Genomic DNA, 14047 nt, shown 5'->3' with positions numbered 1-14047 from the left:
GGGCATAATATAGGATGTTATATTTATAGGGCCTATTTATAAGCCTCTATTTAAGTCTTTTCTGATAGGCTCGGACTCGGGCCCAGACACCGTAATGATTGGGACACTCTTCTGTCCTTCAAAGAGGCGGGTTCTAGAGTCCGTTTTGCCACAGCGGGCCCTGGGATTGGCCGGCAGCGGCGCAGAGGCGCCTTCGATTGGTCCTGAAGGCCGTCCGTCGGAGCGGAGGAGGCGGGGCAGGCGGCTGGCTGGTGCTGGGGCGGGCGGGCCCCGGAATTGTCATTTCTTTGTTTCCGAAGGCGGAGGAAGCGCTGAGCCCACACCTCCTCGTCCCACCCCCTCCCCCCGGGTGCTGGCTCCATGTCTGTGTGACCGGCCCCAGGGGTAGAGTCCAGGCCCGACGCGGGGCGGGCCGGCGGCGGCGGCTGAGGTGAGAGGCGGCGGCGGCGCGGGCACCCGGCCCCCCAGCGGGAGGATGAAGCGGCGGAACACCGAGTGCAGTAAGCTCCGCCGCCCCCTAAAGCGGAACCGGATCACCGAGGGCATCTACGGCAGGTGAGCGGCGGCGCCCCCGCCTCCGCCGGCGCGGGCCCTGCGGCCCCCGGCCGTCTCTGGAGGGGCCGAGCCCCGTTATGTAACCCCGACTAGGCCTCACGCCCTTGCCGGGGGCTCTCCGGAGGAGCGCTGCCCATGGGGCCCCGGGCGGCCCGCCGGGGTCCGCCCCGAGGGCGCGGGGCGTGGCGAGGGCCGACGGCCCGGCTGGGAGGGCGCGGCGGGCGCGAGCCGCCGTTGGGACTGTCCCCAACGGCGGTGACCCCCTCCCCATCCGCGCCGCCGGGCCCTCGGGGCTGCTCTAGGGGCTGAAGGGCCTCCGCTGGTCCCCCAGCCCGCTCCGGCCCGGGAGTCGCCGGCCTGAGTCGGGAGGCGCGTGGACCATATGCACTGGTGCGGGGGAAGGCTGACAAAGTTGGGAGCAGACAGTGGCCCCGCGGTCCCTCTGCGGACTGGGCAGGTGGCCACGTTGCCCCCTTTCGCCTTTTACTTCTTTTATGGGATCTCAAACTTGGCACCGAGGGCTGAAGCCGATACCCCCAAATCATGGCCTGTGGCCCCGCTCCAGACTCAGAAGGAGTGATGATCATTTTCTCAGCAGCATTATTTTGACAATTCCAAGCAGATAGTTTTATTCGACCCCTTTAAAAAGGATTTTCTCCAAACTCGCGTGGTTTGTTGTTGTTGTTTTTAGTTTGTTTTAATTCTCCAAAAACAAAGCAGTGTCCCTTTAAATAGAAATTGAATTCAGGACTGAGGGGTAGAAGGACAACAGGTTCATGGGGCAACTTAGTGAGAATCCCAGCTTCCCTAAGCAAAATTTGTGTAGGACTGTTATTTTCTGGTTCTCACAATGTTAATTCTGAATGGTACCTGCCTTGATAAAGAAATGATTTCAGAGGAGAAGTAATTAGTTTACAAAGGAGAATTCTCAGGATGTGCATATAAGCTTAATTGGTGTTTTACAGTTTAGCTCTTCTAGCTGTGGGACTTAGAGAAATATGTGAGGTAGCTGATAACACCCAAGTTGCCTTAGCATAGCTGTACACCTTGCACATGCTACTGTTTACACATTTAGAATGATTCCTTTCCACAAGCAGCTGACCGATGTAAACATTGGGTGTTTTTTTTAATTTCAAGCTTAAAAGGGTTAAGAAGTCAGTTGAAATAAAAAGTTTTTAGATATATCCTTATGTAATGAGCCGCAGATCATAGGAAGAGTTCATTCATTAAACAAATACATGTACTATGTGCCAGGCCCTGTTCTAGCTAGTAAGGGTGCAGCAGTGAGTAAAACAGGCCAAAATCCATGCTGAATCAATCAAACCTGACCATTTAAACTAAAACTGTAAAAGCAAAAACCATTTTTCCTACAGATTTAATGGGTGGGGGAAAGTTCTCTTCAAGTTACACACACTATAATTCTTGAATAAAGGAAGGGTTTTCCCCCTGCCTATTGAAAAAGATTTGAACAATTTAATATTAATAGTGACACAAGAATAGAAAAAGCGTATTAAACAGAGTTGGTAAAGCAAGGACAACCGTGCCATTTGAATGGCTGCTATTTACAGTAACATATGATGATGTACTTCTGTTTATAGTGAGAAGATTGGGAATCCCATATTGTTTACAGGTTTTCTGTTGTATTTCAACTTCTCTGGTATTTGAACAAATATGCCCAGTTTAGTACCTGCCCCATAGTAACCACTCAGTCAGTGTGCATCAATGTGAAGAAGTGAATTTATTGTCTAATTAAGATCTATTATTTTACTGATGAACTTTTGGAATTTGAATTTTCTTACCCTAAAGGTTAATAGTAAATGCTCTATGCAAGTTATTCAGAGTTTCATCTGTAAAAGTTTAAAAAACCAACAGTACTTCAGCTCTCAAATATCCTTACTCTTCTCTATTTGGCATTCTTTAGGTTAAACGTTAATAAAAAACTTACATATATTTCTACTTTCTTTTCTCTTGGAGCATCATATATCAAATGAGTGTTTCAATTCACTTATCTGTTTCTTAGTGTATATTATGGAGTATTATATTATGGAATATTATTGTCTGAAGAACAAGACCATAGTGTTGGGGTTGTTTTTTTTTTTTTACAATTTTGTTTTTAAAAAGATTTAGAAAATTTCCAGTTATTTCTAAAGCAGACAGAATGAGTGGGCTAGTTACAAATTAGGTGTTTGAGGATTTGTGAGTATCAAATTTCTGTTAATCATCACATTTAAGTCTACACTAAATTGTTTTTCACACCATTGCCCATTTTGTTTCTCAGTGTCTGGCCAATTTTTATCTCATTAAATAGAGAGCTTTGTTTTTTTCTCAGGCTCCGTTGACAGTTTTGATAACCACTATCTACTGTTTCACAGCATAACTTTTCATGGACTTATTATTTTCATGTTCTCAGTCTGCACAGCTCTCTGAGCTTGGCGTAGCAAGGAGGCAGCTGATGGTGAAGAGAGCACTAGACTGGGAGTGTCAGGAGACCTAGGTTCAGACTCAGTGTCCCAGCTCTGCTGTGTGGGATGGGCAGGGCATCCACCACTTTGAGCCCCAGTTCTCTCACCTGTCAAGTGAGTTTTGAGGACTGAGAGGAAATAATGTACAGTTTGTGAAACTCTGTAAATTCTAGCATGCTTAATACAAACATTATTTAGCATGTAGTTGTTATCGCAGTTTACCATATTTGTTTTATTTTTAAGGAGTCAGGAAAGACCATAAGGTTTGGTACAACTATCAAACAAAAGTTGAGTAGGCAAAACAAGGGGTCAGTTTCTGCTTGGTCTTGCTGAAAAAAAATCCTGTTGCTGAGATGCTTTTAATCATGGGCTCCAATCCAGCAACTGTGACTGAGGTGATTGTCAAATGATATCATTATTGTCATTATAATGGCTGTGGTAGAATTTTGTTTCAGGGGTAAGGTAGATGGAAAATGGATTTTAACATTATGTTAGTATTACCTACATTTATATATATGCCCATCATTTGAAAACTGAAATGTATAGAAATATGTTATTCTGGTCAAGTTAGTAATCAAAAATAAGTGAAAGGAAATAGGAATGGTGATTATTTTCTTTTATATTATTATGAGCTAAAATCAATGTCATTTTCAAAAAATCTGAGCCAGTATAGAGCCTGACAGAGAATAGGAATTCAGTCCTCAGTAAATGTTGAGCAAGTGAATTAGTAAATAAATGAATATAAAGCAATCCATTCTATTCATTTAAGAACCTGCGTTGTTTTGGTAATTATGGAGGATACAGGATAAGACATGGTTCCTTGTCTTCCAGGAGTTTACAGTCTAGGAGGCCATAATAATGCCCTCTTAAATTTGTACAGTGGTTTTGAGGTTCCAAAGAACTTTGAGTTCTGTTCAAGTAAGAATATTTTAGTTGAATTAAATTTTCGCTTGCTGTTTTAGTGGTTCACCTGATGCATTAACAATTTTGCCCTGTACTATTTTATGATGCAGCACACAGTTGCCACTATGTGAGGGAATATGTATTTTCTAACTCAAATGAAATAGATGTGAAAGTACTTTGGAAATTATGAAAAAAAGTTATTAATAAGAGAAAGTAAAATGAATAACTCTACATAACTATAACATTTCAGAGGTCCTCGGGTTTTAGGGCAGTGACTCTCTCCCTGTGTCTGCCTTCACACATGCACCAGATGCTCCCAAAAGTAATATCTAATTACTCCATGCAGTGATTCTCCAGGTGGAGTGGGGTTGGAGTGCTATGTAGATTTTAAAAGGCTTAAGGGAATTCCGGGTGGTTCATTCACCTTTCATCTTGCCAGGCTCCCTACTCCTCTCTGAGAATTAATGATTTTATAATAGGAAGATGAGGAGATAAGGTGTGGTGAGTAGAAGACAGAGGCAGAAACATTTATGTTTAAAGTCTCTGCAGTTAAAATTGTTCCTTACCCAAGTAAGTAATATAAGAATTTTAAGTAAGGCAGGTGTTTTAAGCTTCAGGAAATTATTTTATAGCTTTGTTACTGGTGGTTGAAGGAAGCATTCCTTCACTGGTGGATTTCTGGATACTTCCTGTCATGGTGTGCTGGGTTCTCCTTGTAGTATGTTGCCTGAAGCTTAAGCAGTGTAGTACTGTACCTGACTTTTACATTTTAGGACTCGAGACTTTCCTGGTATATACAGTACCTTTTCCCATCCTTACTTCAGAGAAGAGTTTTCTGGCCTTTGACTTTCTAAATGGTCAAAGTTTACATACTTCTCAGCTTCCTAATTTCCTTTTTCAGACCCTTGTCTAAATAATCTGATCTCCAGAGATTTCACTTCTCTGCTTTTCCTGCCCACGTTAATGATGTTTGCTAAGCCTGGTTTTAGACTCCTTTGGGCTGTGCTTACTAAAGCCACGGGAGGCTGGCATGACCCTTGGCTGCCTTGAGTGTACATGTGTTCTGCAACTGAAACCCCAGATACCAGTGTTGCAACCTCACAGCCTAAAAGCATTTTGGTAATCTTGGTAGGCCTTAACTTCAACTATGCTGGACTTGACATAAAAGTGATAAATGCGGTATTGTTTTAGAGGGGTATTGGGTAGGGGTGTAAGTACAATAGAGAAATTGAAATGTTTTCACCCACCTCTAGTGAGGTGTTGAGCTAAACCCTTGTATTTGCAGTTTCTGTGAAATACATTGAAACAAATCTGCCACACTGAATTTTGTACTTAATTTTTGCTAGTAGTATACTACCTTAAAAAAAAAGTACTTTCCTCCAGTTTTCATTTATGATTCTTCTCGTCTGAGCATTCTTGGCAGTTTCATTTCATTAGACGTTTTGAAAATCCCTTTAAGTTGCTGCTATGTATTGAGGCAGGGAAAGGAGGGAATGTGATCTATTCCAGATTATTGGCTTAAAAGCTTCCTGTTTTGTGAATGATACTCTTCCTTTTTCTTCACGTTGATACCTCGTGGCTTTTCTTGAACCTCACTAGATTTGGAGGCTGATTTTAATGGTAGACTTAATAGCTTATTATTTTCACTTTCTTGTTATATACCTATATATTGTGGACCCAATCCATGTTCTATAAGCACTTTTATTTCCAGAGTCTTTTTCTTTGGCCATTTCTCCCAGATTTCCTTCATATTAACCCTTTGGGGTTTTATGTGTATGTATGTGTGTTTTGTTTTGTCATTTTCTAGGCTACCATCTAGGTGATATACTTAGGGGGCTATAACGAGATATAACATGTATCTTGTGGAGTCTGGAGGGTCAGATAGAAATTTTATAAACTTAGTTGAGATCAAAGTGAAATACTATAATTGGATTACTTTTCTTCATTAAATTTAGTGTGCTCTTCAAATATAGTTTTTACTTTATTCTCTAGGCTTCCCAGATTTGGGTGTAATTATTTTACTTGGATAGTTTTCAAGAAATAGGTCCAGAAGAAAAACAAGTTCTCTGCTCAGCAAGCTGCATGAGTAGAACGGTGCTTACCAACGGTAGAAACACATAGCCTCTGCGGGACTTTTTTTTTCCCCATCGTGGATTTCTTCAAATACCTGAGGAGTGACTACTTCCTCAAGATCTCTCACCTTCAGGCAAATGCACTCTGGTAATGGAAACTTTAAAAAATGTAATCAGCTGTTAAAGTATATTCTTTGAGGCTTTTTATCTTTATTTTGGCATTTAATTTAACTGACATCAAATTGGCCTCAGCTCATCAACCTTCTAAGATGCCTGTCACCCCCAGACTTTGAAGCCCCTTCATAGCACTGGCTTTCATTCCTTTGTATTTTTCCCTCTGCTGCCCTTAAGGATGATATGCTCACATTGACTCATGGGGTTATAACATCAGAAGTAATTTATCCCTCACCCCATCTCCTCTGTTGCCATTTCTGTTTTAGAGGTTTTGCATTTAGTGGATTAAAATGGTGTATCTAGTCCACTTCAGGTGTATCCATAGAGATCACTGACTTATTAAGGCTGTTTGGGATCTGTTTCCTACCCAGCACAGGGGAGGTGACTACAAATAATCTCGTTCTGTTTTTAAATTATATTATTACTTTGCTCATCTTCAAAACACTTTTAAAAACCAAATAAGCTGCTCAGTACTAAAGTCAGTACTTTGCCATCTTGTAGTGAGGTCAGGAGCTCTGGAGAAAATGGGGGCCATGTTCATGGTCAAACAAAAACTCCTGTCTCAGATGAGAGAGATACTAAGGCTGGAGTCTTCTGTCTCAGATGTAATAAGTATTATTTTCTTGTCTTTTTCTAGACTTGACAAACTATACCTCATGGTTCATTGTGTTTCTGGCTTTTTAAAAAATGAGTTGTCTTTTTATTTTTAAATTACATGTTTCTCTTTTACAATGACCATTCTATGAGTGTGAATATTGTTGGAAAGCAGTCTTGAATTGTCCCATCTTTTGTGCCATAGCTATTTCTGTAAAGAGCATTTGACTTTAACATCTTTTTCTGCAGAGCTTCATAGTGTGTTTACAAATTCATAGTTTATGAATTAAGGTACTGAGTGTTTATTCTTTCATAAAGCACATCTGCTCATTTTTTTAAAACTTGGTTCTCTTGGAGAATTAAAGAATTATGTAACTTGGGGGCTTCCCTGGTGGCGCAGTGGTTAAGAATCCGTTTGCCAATGCAGGGGACACGGGTTCGATCCCTGGTCCGGGAAGATCCCACATCCCGCGGAGCAACTAAGCCCGAGCACCACAACTACTGAGCCTGTGCTCTAGAGCCCGCGTGCCCCAACTACTGAAGCCCACACGCCTAGAGCACGTGCTCCACAGCAAGAGAAGCCACTGCAGTGAGAAGCACACGCACCGCAATGAAGAGTAGCCCCCGCTCGCTGCAACTAGAGAAAGCCCGCGCACAGCAACAAGGACCCAACGCAGCCAAAAATAAATAAATAAATAAATTTAGTTAAAAAAAAGAATTATGTAACTTGAATATGTATACACAAAGGGATATAAAGAAGGGAAATAATATTTATCAAACATTTAGTAAGAGATGAGAAAGTCCAATGTGATGGATAAGCATATGGGCTTTAACATCATATGAACTTGTGTTCGATTAATGTCCCCGACACTAGTTATTTGATCTTGAACAAGTCATCTACCTGCTTTAACCCTCAGTTTTCTCATCTGTAAAATGAAGATAGTAAATAATATTACCTACTTTATAGGATTGTTATAAGGATAATTGAGATAAGTCACGTAAAATACTTAACATAGTGCCTGACACAGACAGGGCTGCTCAAAAAGTTGTTTGCTGTTACTACTATAATTTTATCTTCATTCTGTTATTTAGTTCCAGTAAGGATATTAGCTTCAGTTTCACAGGTGAGGAAACAGATTACAGGAGGTTTCACCACTTGATAGAGACCTCTATCTGCCTTACCCCAAAGTCTGTGCTCTTTTTGTTTTACTTTTTGTGCTACTTCACCCTTTCTGAATGGTGTTTATGTGTAATGACTCTTATGGTGCTCTCAAACTCTCTACTACATGAAGGACAGGTGTCATTATCTTCATTTTTCAGGTGAAGCAACAGGTACCAGGAGTGTCTTGTGCAAGGCCATTAATCTTTTTTCCTTCTCAAAATGAGAATCTCTTTTCCATTAAATAATCCAGTATAGATGTGACAACAATGCAAAATGTGATCCTGGACTGGGATTGATTGATCAATGGGTCTATCTATCTATCTGTTGCTATAAAGGACATTAGTGAGTTCATTACTGAAATTTGAATAACTTCTGTAGATCAGATAATAGTACTGTATCAGTGTTAATTTCCTGATTTTGATAATTGTGTTGTGGTTATATAAGAAAATTTTCTTGTTTTCAAGAATTTCAGGAGTAAGGGAACATTATGTCTGCAAATTATTTTCAAATAGTTCAGGAAAAAACTACGTATACATATATAGGGGGAGAATGATAGAAACTTGATAAAATGTTTTACCTTTGGTGAAATCTGGGTGGAAAGATATAAGGGAGTTCTTTGTATTATTTTGGCAGCTTTTCTGTAAGTCTAAAACTATTTCAAAATGAAGAGTTAAGAAAATAAAAGCAATACATGCTTGTTATAAAAAATTAAAGCAGTATGACAATGTGTAAGCATAACAGAAAAGAGCTTAGTCCTCTTGCCCTGGAATGAGCACTGTTATATAATCCATAAGTATGGTTTCTTCCTTGATCCATATAAACAAACATATATAGTTCTTTCTTAACAAAAATAGAATTCTGTTTTACACAAAAGTTTCTTGGTTTTTCTCCTTATTTAATCATGTCCATTTCTTTACATAGAAATTTATTTATAATTTTTTAGCAGCAACACAGCAGTGCATGTAGAATTCACTCTGATCTCTGCGGTCTCCTGACTCCCATTCCTGTGCTCTTTCAGCAGTGTCCTGCAGCTTATTAGTTCCCTGTTCCTCAGTTTTCTTTCCTATAAAATGATAATAACTGCCTTGCTTATGTCATAGTTGTAAGGATAAAATGAGATAATATGAAAGCTTTTGGAAGAGTTACACAAGTGCGATATAAACATAAGGTATGATTAGGTAGATGATTATTACTATTAAAGATATGAAGCATAATACTTGATTCATTTATAAAATGAATTTCTAATGTTTGTACAATGTTAACCCAATTTTTTAGGGCCTGTGGGTTGTCTTCTTTCTCCTGTTGTCTTCTTTACCTCTTTTAATCCCAAACGCCATAGAGTCCACACTATTAAAAGTGTTTTTGAAGCAGAAATTCTAAAACTCTAAACTTTCCAGTTACATTAGGTTACAGTACTTGTTCCTGATATCTTAATAGTCATATAGTACTTTAGAAAAATACTATACAACACAATTCTTAAAAGCTTTTTTAGTGATTTCCATTCTAGGGTTTTTTTCTTTTTAAATTGGACATATTTCACACTGTTAGATTTGTCATTCCAGTGGCTGTGTATGTGTATAAGCATGAGTGTGTGTGTGTGTGTGTGTGTGTGTGTGTGTGTGTGTGTGTGAGTGATTGACTCTAGAATGGTTTTCTTTGCAGTCTGCAGGAGGCCCAGAATAGAAAAGAAAAATACAGAACAGCTTAGGTCTTCTCAGCCTGCTCCCCTTTTCTGGATTTTACACAAGGATGTAGTTGCAGAACGTAACAGTGGTTCTAGTCTTGAGGCTCATGCACTACTTTCTGTAGACCACCATGCCTCAGATTTTTTGTCTTGGAACCTCTTTATACTCTTAAAAGTGATTGAGAATCCCAAAGAGCTTTGGTTTGTATGGATTATATCTAAAAATTTTACTGGATTAGAAATTAAGACAAAAATTTTAAATAATTACTAGTTCATATAAAAATAACAATAATAAATGCATGAGAAGAGTGGTGTGGTTTTACATTTTTGCAGATTTCTTTAATGTTAGGCTTAATAGTGATAGTCTGGCATCCAGAGCAAGGCTGATAAGATTTCTTTCTTCCTAGTGGAAAAATAGTGAGAACAGATTGGGAGCAGGTGCGTGGTAATCCTTCAGGCAGCAACTGTATTTGTTATCTTCGTTGGTGTTGCTTTGTTCAGACACCCTTCTTAGTCACCTGTGCATTATCTTTCCCTCTACCTTCACTTTGTAAGTGTGTGCTTTGATAAAAGCCCTACTGTTGGTCCTAAACATTCTTATGCATAGCAGGTCATTCATTCAACAACTATTTGTTAAGTTTCTCTGGTGTGCAAGGTTCTGTGCTGGGCATCGAGAATAAAGCAGGGAACAAAATGGGCAGCTCCTTTGTTCTTCTTGTGGACTTTACATTTAAACAATTAGTTATACAAAATGTTATTTAATTATAACATGATTCTTGTGGTACAGGATGCTATATGAACATATAATGGGGTAACAGTCTTTACTGTGGGGTCAGGGAGGCCTTTTTTGAAGAAATGATGTTCATGCTGCGTGCTGAAGGATAAGTAGTAATGGAAGTGATTCATTTAGTTAAAGTTGTATTTAGGTAAGGATCTTGTCTGTGACTCAGAAAGAAATGTAGAAAAATGGAAGAATTAACCCTGGACAGTTTGAATGTTCCCAGTTGAGGGATGGATAGCTAACAGTTTGGAGATAAGTACTGATGATCTGAGTAGATCGTTGTCTTCTTTTTGAGAAATTGTGGAATTCAGTGGAAGTTCTATGAGTATGAGAAGTTTATATAATAAACCAATACTTCTCAAATTTTAATGTATGCACAAAGGGTCTAGGGATCTGGTTAATACACAGCCTTGGATTAAATAGGCCTGGGGTGGTCCCTGAAATACTGCTTTCCTAAAAAGCTCATACATGATGCTGATTCTGCTGGTCTGTGGACCACACTTTGAGTAGCAAAACTGTAATTACATATAATAAGACTTTAGCAGGATACCAGCTGGACAAGAGGCTGGGCAAACATTCTGGAAGTGATGTCCAATAGGGAGAAGTATTCAATAACAGTAGAGACAAAGCAGTTTGTTTCAAGAGGTATCATGCTACATACTGAAAAGTAAAAGGGATTCACAGTTGCTGTTACGGAGAGAACAGGAAAGCTTGGGATTGTGATAGATGACTACTAGCACAGCCAGTGAAATATTCCACAGACTCATTTCTGTGGTGAGGCCCAAGTGAACTAAATGACCATTAGTCTGCCTAGGGAAAAGGTCAGGTACTGAGGATTGATAGCCACCCTGTGGTAATTATATGAGCTCCAGAAAATGATCTAAGTGACAAGCAGCTAGAGATACTAGAGAGAAGGTGCACTTTACATGGAAAAAGAAGAATGTTCAATACTACTTCTCATTAATCATAGGTGATTAATCCATAGATGGAGGGTATTGCTAAATAGATTCAATTTAAAAAAAATGGCAAGGGTAGGAGTAGAATGGGGAATTCTATTGGGAATGGAATGGGAAAAAAGAATCTTATAGTTAATATTCACTGTGAAAGAGTCACCACCATTAAGCCTAATGTTTGCATATCTCTTCTGTATTTCACTGGCACCCAGAGTAGAAGCTAATCAGACCATCAGAAGACATTATTGGTCTGCCCTTGTTTCAATATATTATTATGGAAAGTATCTTTTTGTTGCAATTCTGCTTTAAATTTTTGTTCAAGATATTTTATAGTAATTAGTAAACTTATTTGGATCAGAGAATTAAAGTAACAGCAAGTTAGCCATAAGTCATATTATGAACTGTATATATAAAAATATTTTATATTTAATCATATTTTTTTCATGGTTTAAAAGAAATATTTTGGAATGTTAAGGGTTTAAAACCCTGTCTAGGGGCTTCACTGGTGGCACAGTGGTTAAGAATCCACCTGCCAACGCAGGAGACATGGGTTCAAGCCCTGGTCTGGGAAGATCCCACATGCTGTGGAGCAACTAAGCCCATGCGCCACAACTACTGAGCCTGCGCTCTAGAGCCCGCGAGCCACAACTACTGAAGCCCGCATGCCACAACTACTGAAGCCTGTGTGTCTAGAGCCCATGCTCCACAACAAGAGAATCCACCACGATGATAAGCCCGCGCACTGCAATGAAGAGTAGCCCCCGCTCGCCGCAAGTAGAGAAAGCCCACGTGCAGCAACGAAGACCCAGTGCAGCCAAAAATAAAATAAATAAATTTATATTAAAAAAAAACCTGTCTAAAATTTTCTCCCCCTTTAGAATGTCATCTCTTTGGATTTGGCAAAATCGTATGACCTTCAGAATATGGAAGGAAAGGAATTAGTCAGGTTTTCTACACTGATGAGCAGTCATTTTAGTTTACTTGTCTTTTAAATTTTGTACATGTACCTATAGAAGGATGATAGGCATAATTTACTGATATAGAAGGCTCAGTGAATCAGGCAACTGTCTTAAACTTTCTAAAACTCTTATTAGATTGAAATGAATCTATAAAGTTTAAAACTAGTCCTAGAGTAGAATCAACTGTTAATTAAGATTGCCTCTTGATTTTAGAGGCAGGCCCACCTAGAAGGGGAGCCTGAGGAAAGCTGAGGGTATAGCACATGTTTGTGAAAGATCAAGTTTCCTTAGATATCTGTACTTCCAAACTGTGACTCCATAAGAACTGGGTGTCCAGGAACATCAGAGGTATGAAAGCAGCTGTTTGAAAAGAAATTAAATATATAAAAAGGAACCCCCTTGAAGTTACAGAATTGAAAATGAGTAGTCACTGTAACAAAGATGATCGTTTTTGTAATACCTTAGGTTTAAATGATTGAGTTATTAAAAAGTATTCAACAGGCTGCCATTCTTAGGATAATGCTTTCTATACAGTGAAATGGTTTGTTGCCAGCTAGACTAGGATCCTGCCATGCCTCGGAGCACTTGGGGCAGAGAGCAGTCGGTAGAACTCTGTCTTCTCCACTTGGGGAATAGTGACAACTAGACATGATGAGGCACCCACCATGTCTTATTCGGCTACATTCCACACACAGCCCCATGGGAAAAGGATTCATCAGAGAAGTAAATACATTTCCATGACATTTCTTAAATGCCTTAGGAATATGGATGAAAGGCTATTATTTCTTCTTTAAAACCTAGAAGCAATTCTAGAAACAAGGAAAAAACCTTTTACTTTTATTTATTTATTTATTGCTGTACGCGGGCCTCTTACTGTTGTGGCCTCTCCCGTTGCGGAGCACAGGCTCCGGGTACACAGGCTCAGCGGCCATGGCTCACGGGCCCAGCCGCTCCACGGCATGTGGGATCCTCCCAGACCGGGGCACGAACCCATGTCCCCTGCATCGGCAGGCGGACTCTCAACCACTGCGCCACCAGGGAAGCCCCAAAACCTTTTACTTTTAAAGCCAAGCTTGGAAATCTAGTTTCAAACTAGATTTGTGCTCCTGAATGCCTGCGTGTCTCAGTTGTTCTTTCTAACAAACTATGCCTTACTCTCCACTGGATCAGTGATGGATTTAATGAATGAGGATGAGAGCTCTGTCCTCATCTGGCTAACATGACTCTAATGAAACTAAAAGGTGGGACTTAAGATTCAAGCTTGTGGACTTCCCTGGTGGCTCAGTGGTTAAGAATCCGCCTGCCAATGCAGGGGACATGGGTTCAAGCCCTGGTCCGGGAAGATCCCACATGGCCACAGAGCAACTAAGCCTGTGCGCCACAACTACTGAGCCTGCGCTCTAGAGCCTGCGAGCCACAATTACTGAGCCCACGTGCCACAACTACTGAAGCCCACGCGCCTAGAATCCGTGCTTCGCAACAAGAGAAGCCACTGCAGTGAGAAGCCCGTGCACTGCAACAAAGAGTAGCCCCCTCTCGCTGCAGCTAGCGAAAGCCTGCGCGCATCAATGAAGATCAAATGCAGCCTCTAAATAAATAAATAAATATATGGGGGAAAAAAAAGATTCAAGCTTGTGTTGTGGTTTGCCTTGGGTTCCTTGATTCTACAGCAAACCTCTTAATCAAAACTTACTGTTGTGCCCAAAGAAGTTCTACCAAGAATTAGTATTAGAAATTGACCCTAGTTG

The 14047-nt window shown here is 40.2% G+C and overlaps 1 protein-coding gene across 3 annotated transcripts in view; it reads left to right on the top strand.

Moving 5' to 3' along the window:
- The first annotated feature begins 277 nt into the window (after positions 1-277).
- MACO1 (macoilin 1) overlaps positions 278-14047 on the top strand; it is a 55934-nt gene continuing 42164 nt past the window's right edge. For 2 of the 3 annotated variants that reach the window (XM_049695611.1, XM_033422533.2), the window contains exon 1: positions 300-555. In XM_049695611.1, coding sequence (XP_049551568.1) covers positions 476-555 — 80 coding nt within the window. In that variant the 5' untranslated portion in view covers positions 300-475. Of the gene's footprint in view, positions 556-14047 lie in introns of all 3 variants that reach the window. The other variant, XM_004266672.4, reaches the window with a different exon arrangement.

The sequence above is a fragment of the Orcinus orca genome, chromosome 1 (assembly GCF_937001465.1).
Source record: "Orcinus orca chromosome 1, mOrcOrc1.1, whole genome shotgun sequence".
In the NCBI taxonomy this organism is placed as follows: domain Eukaryota; kingdom Metazoa; phylum Chordata; class Mammalia; order Artiodactyla; family Delphinidae; genus Orcinus; species Orcinus orca.
This window is presented reverse-complemented; position numbering and strand designations above follow the sequence as displayed.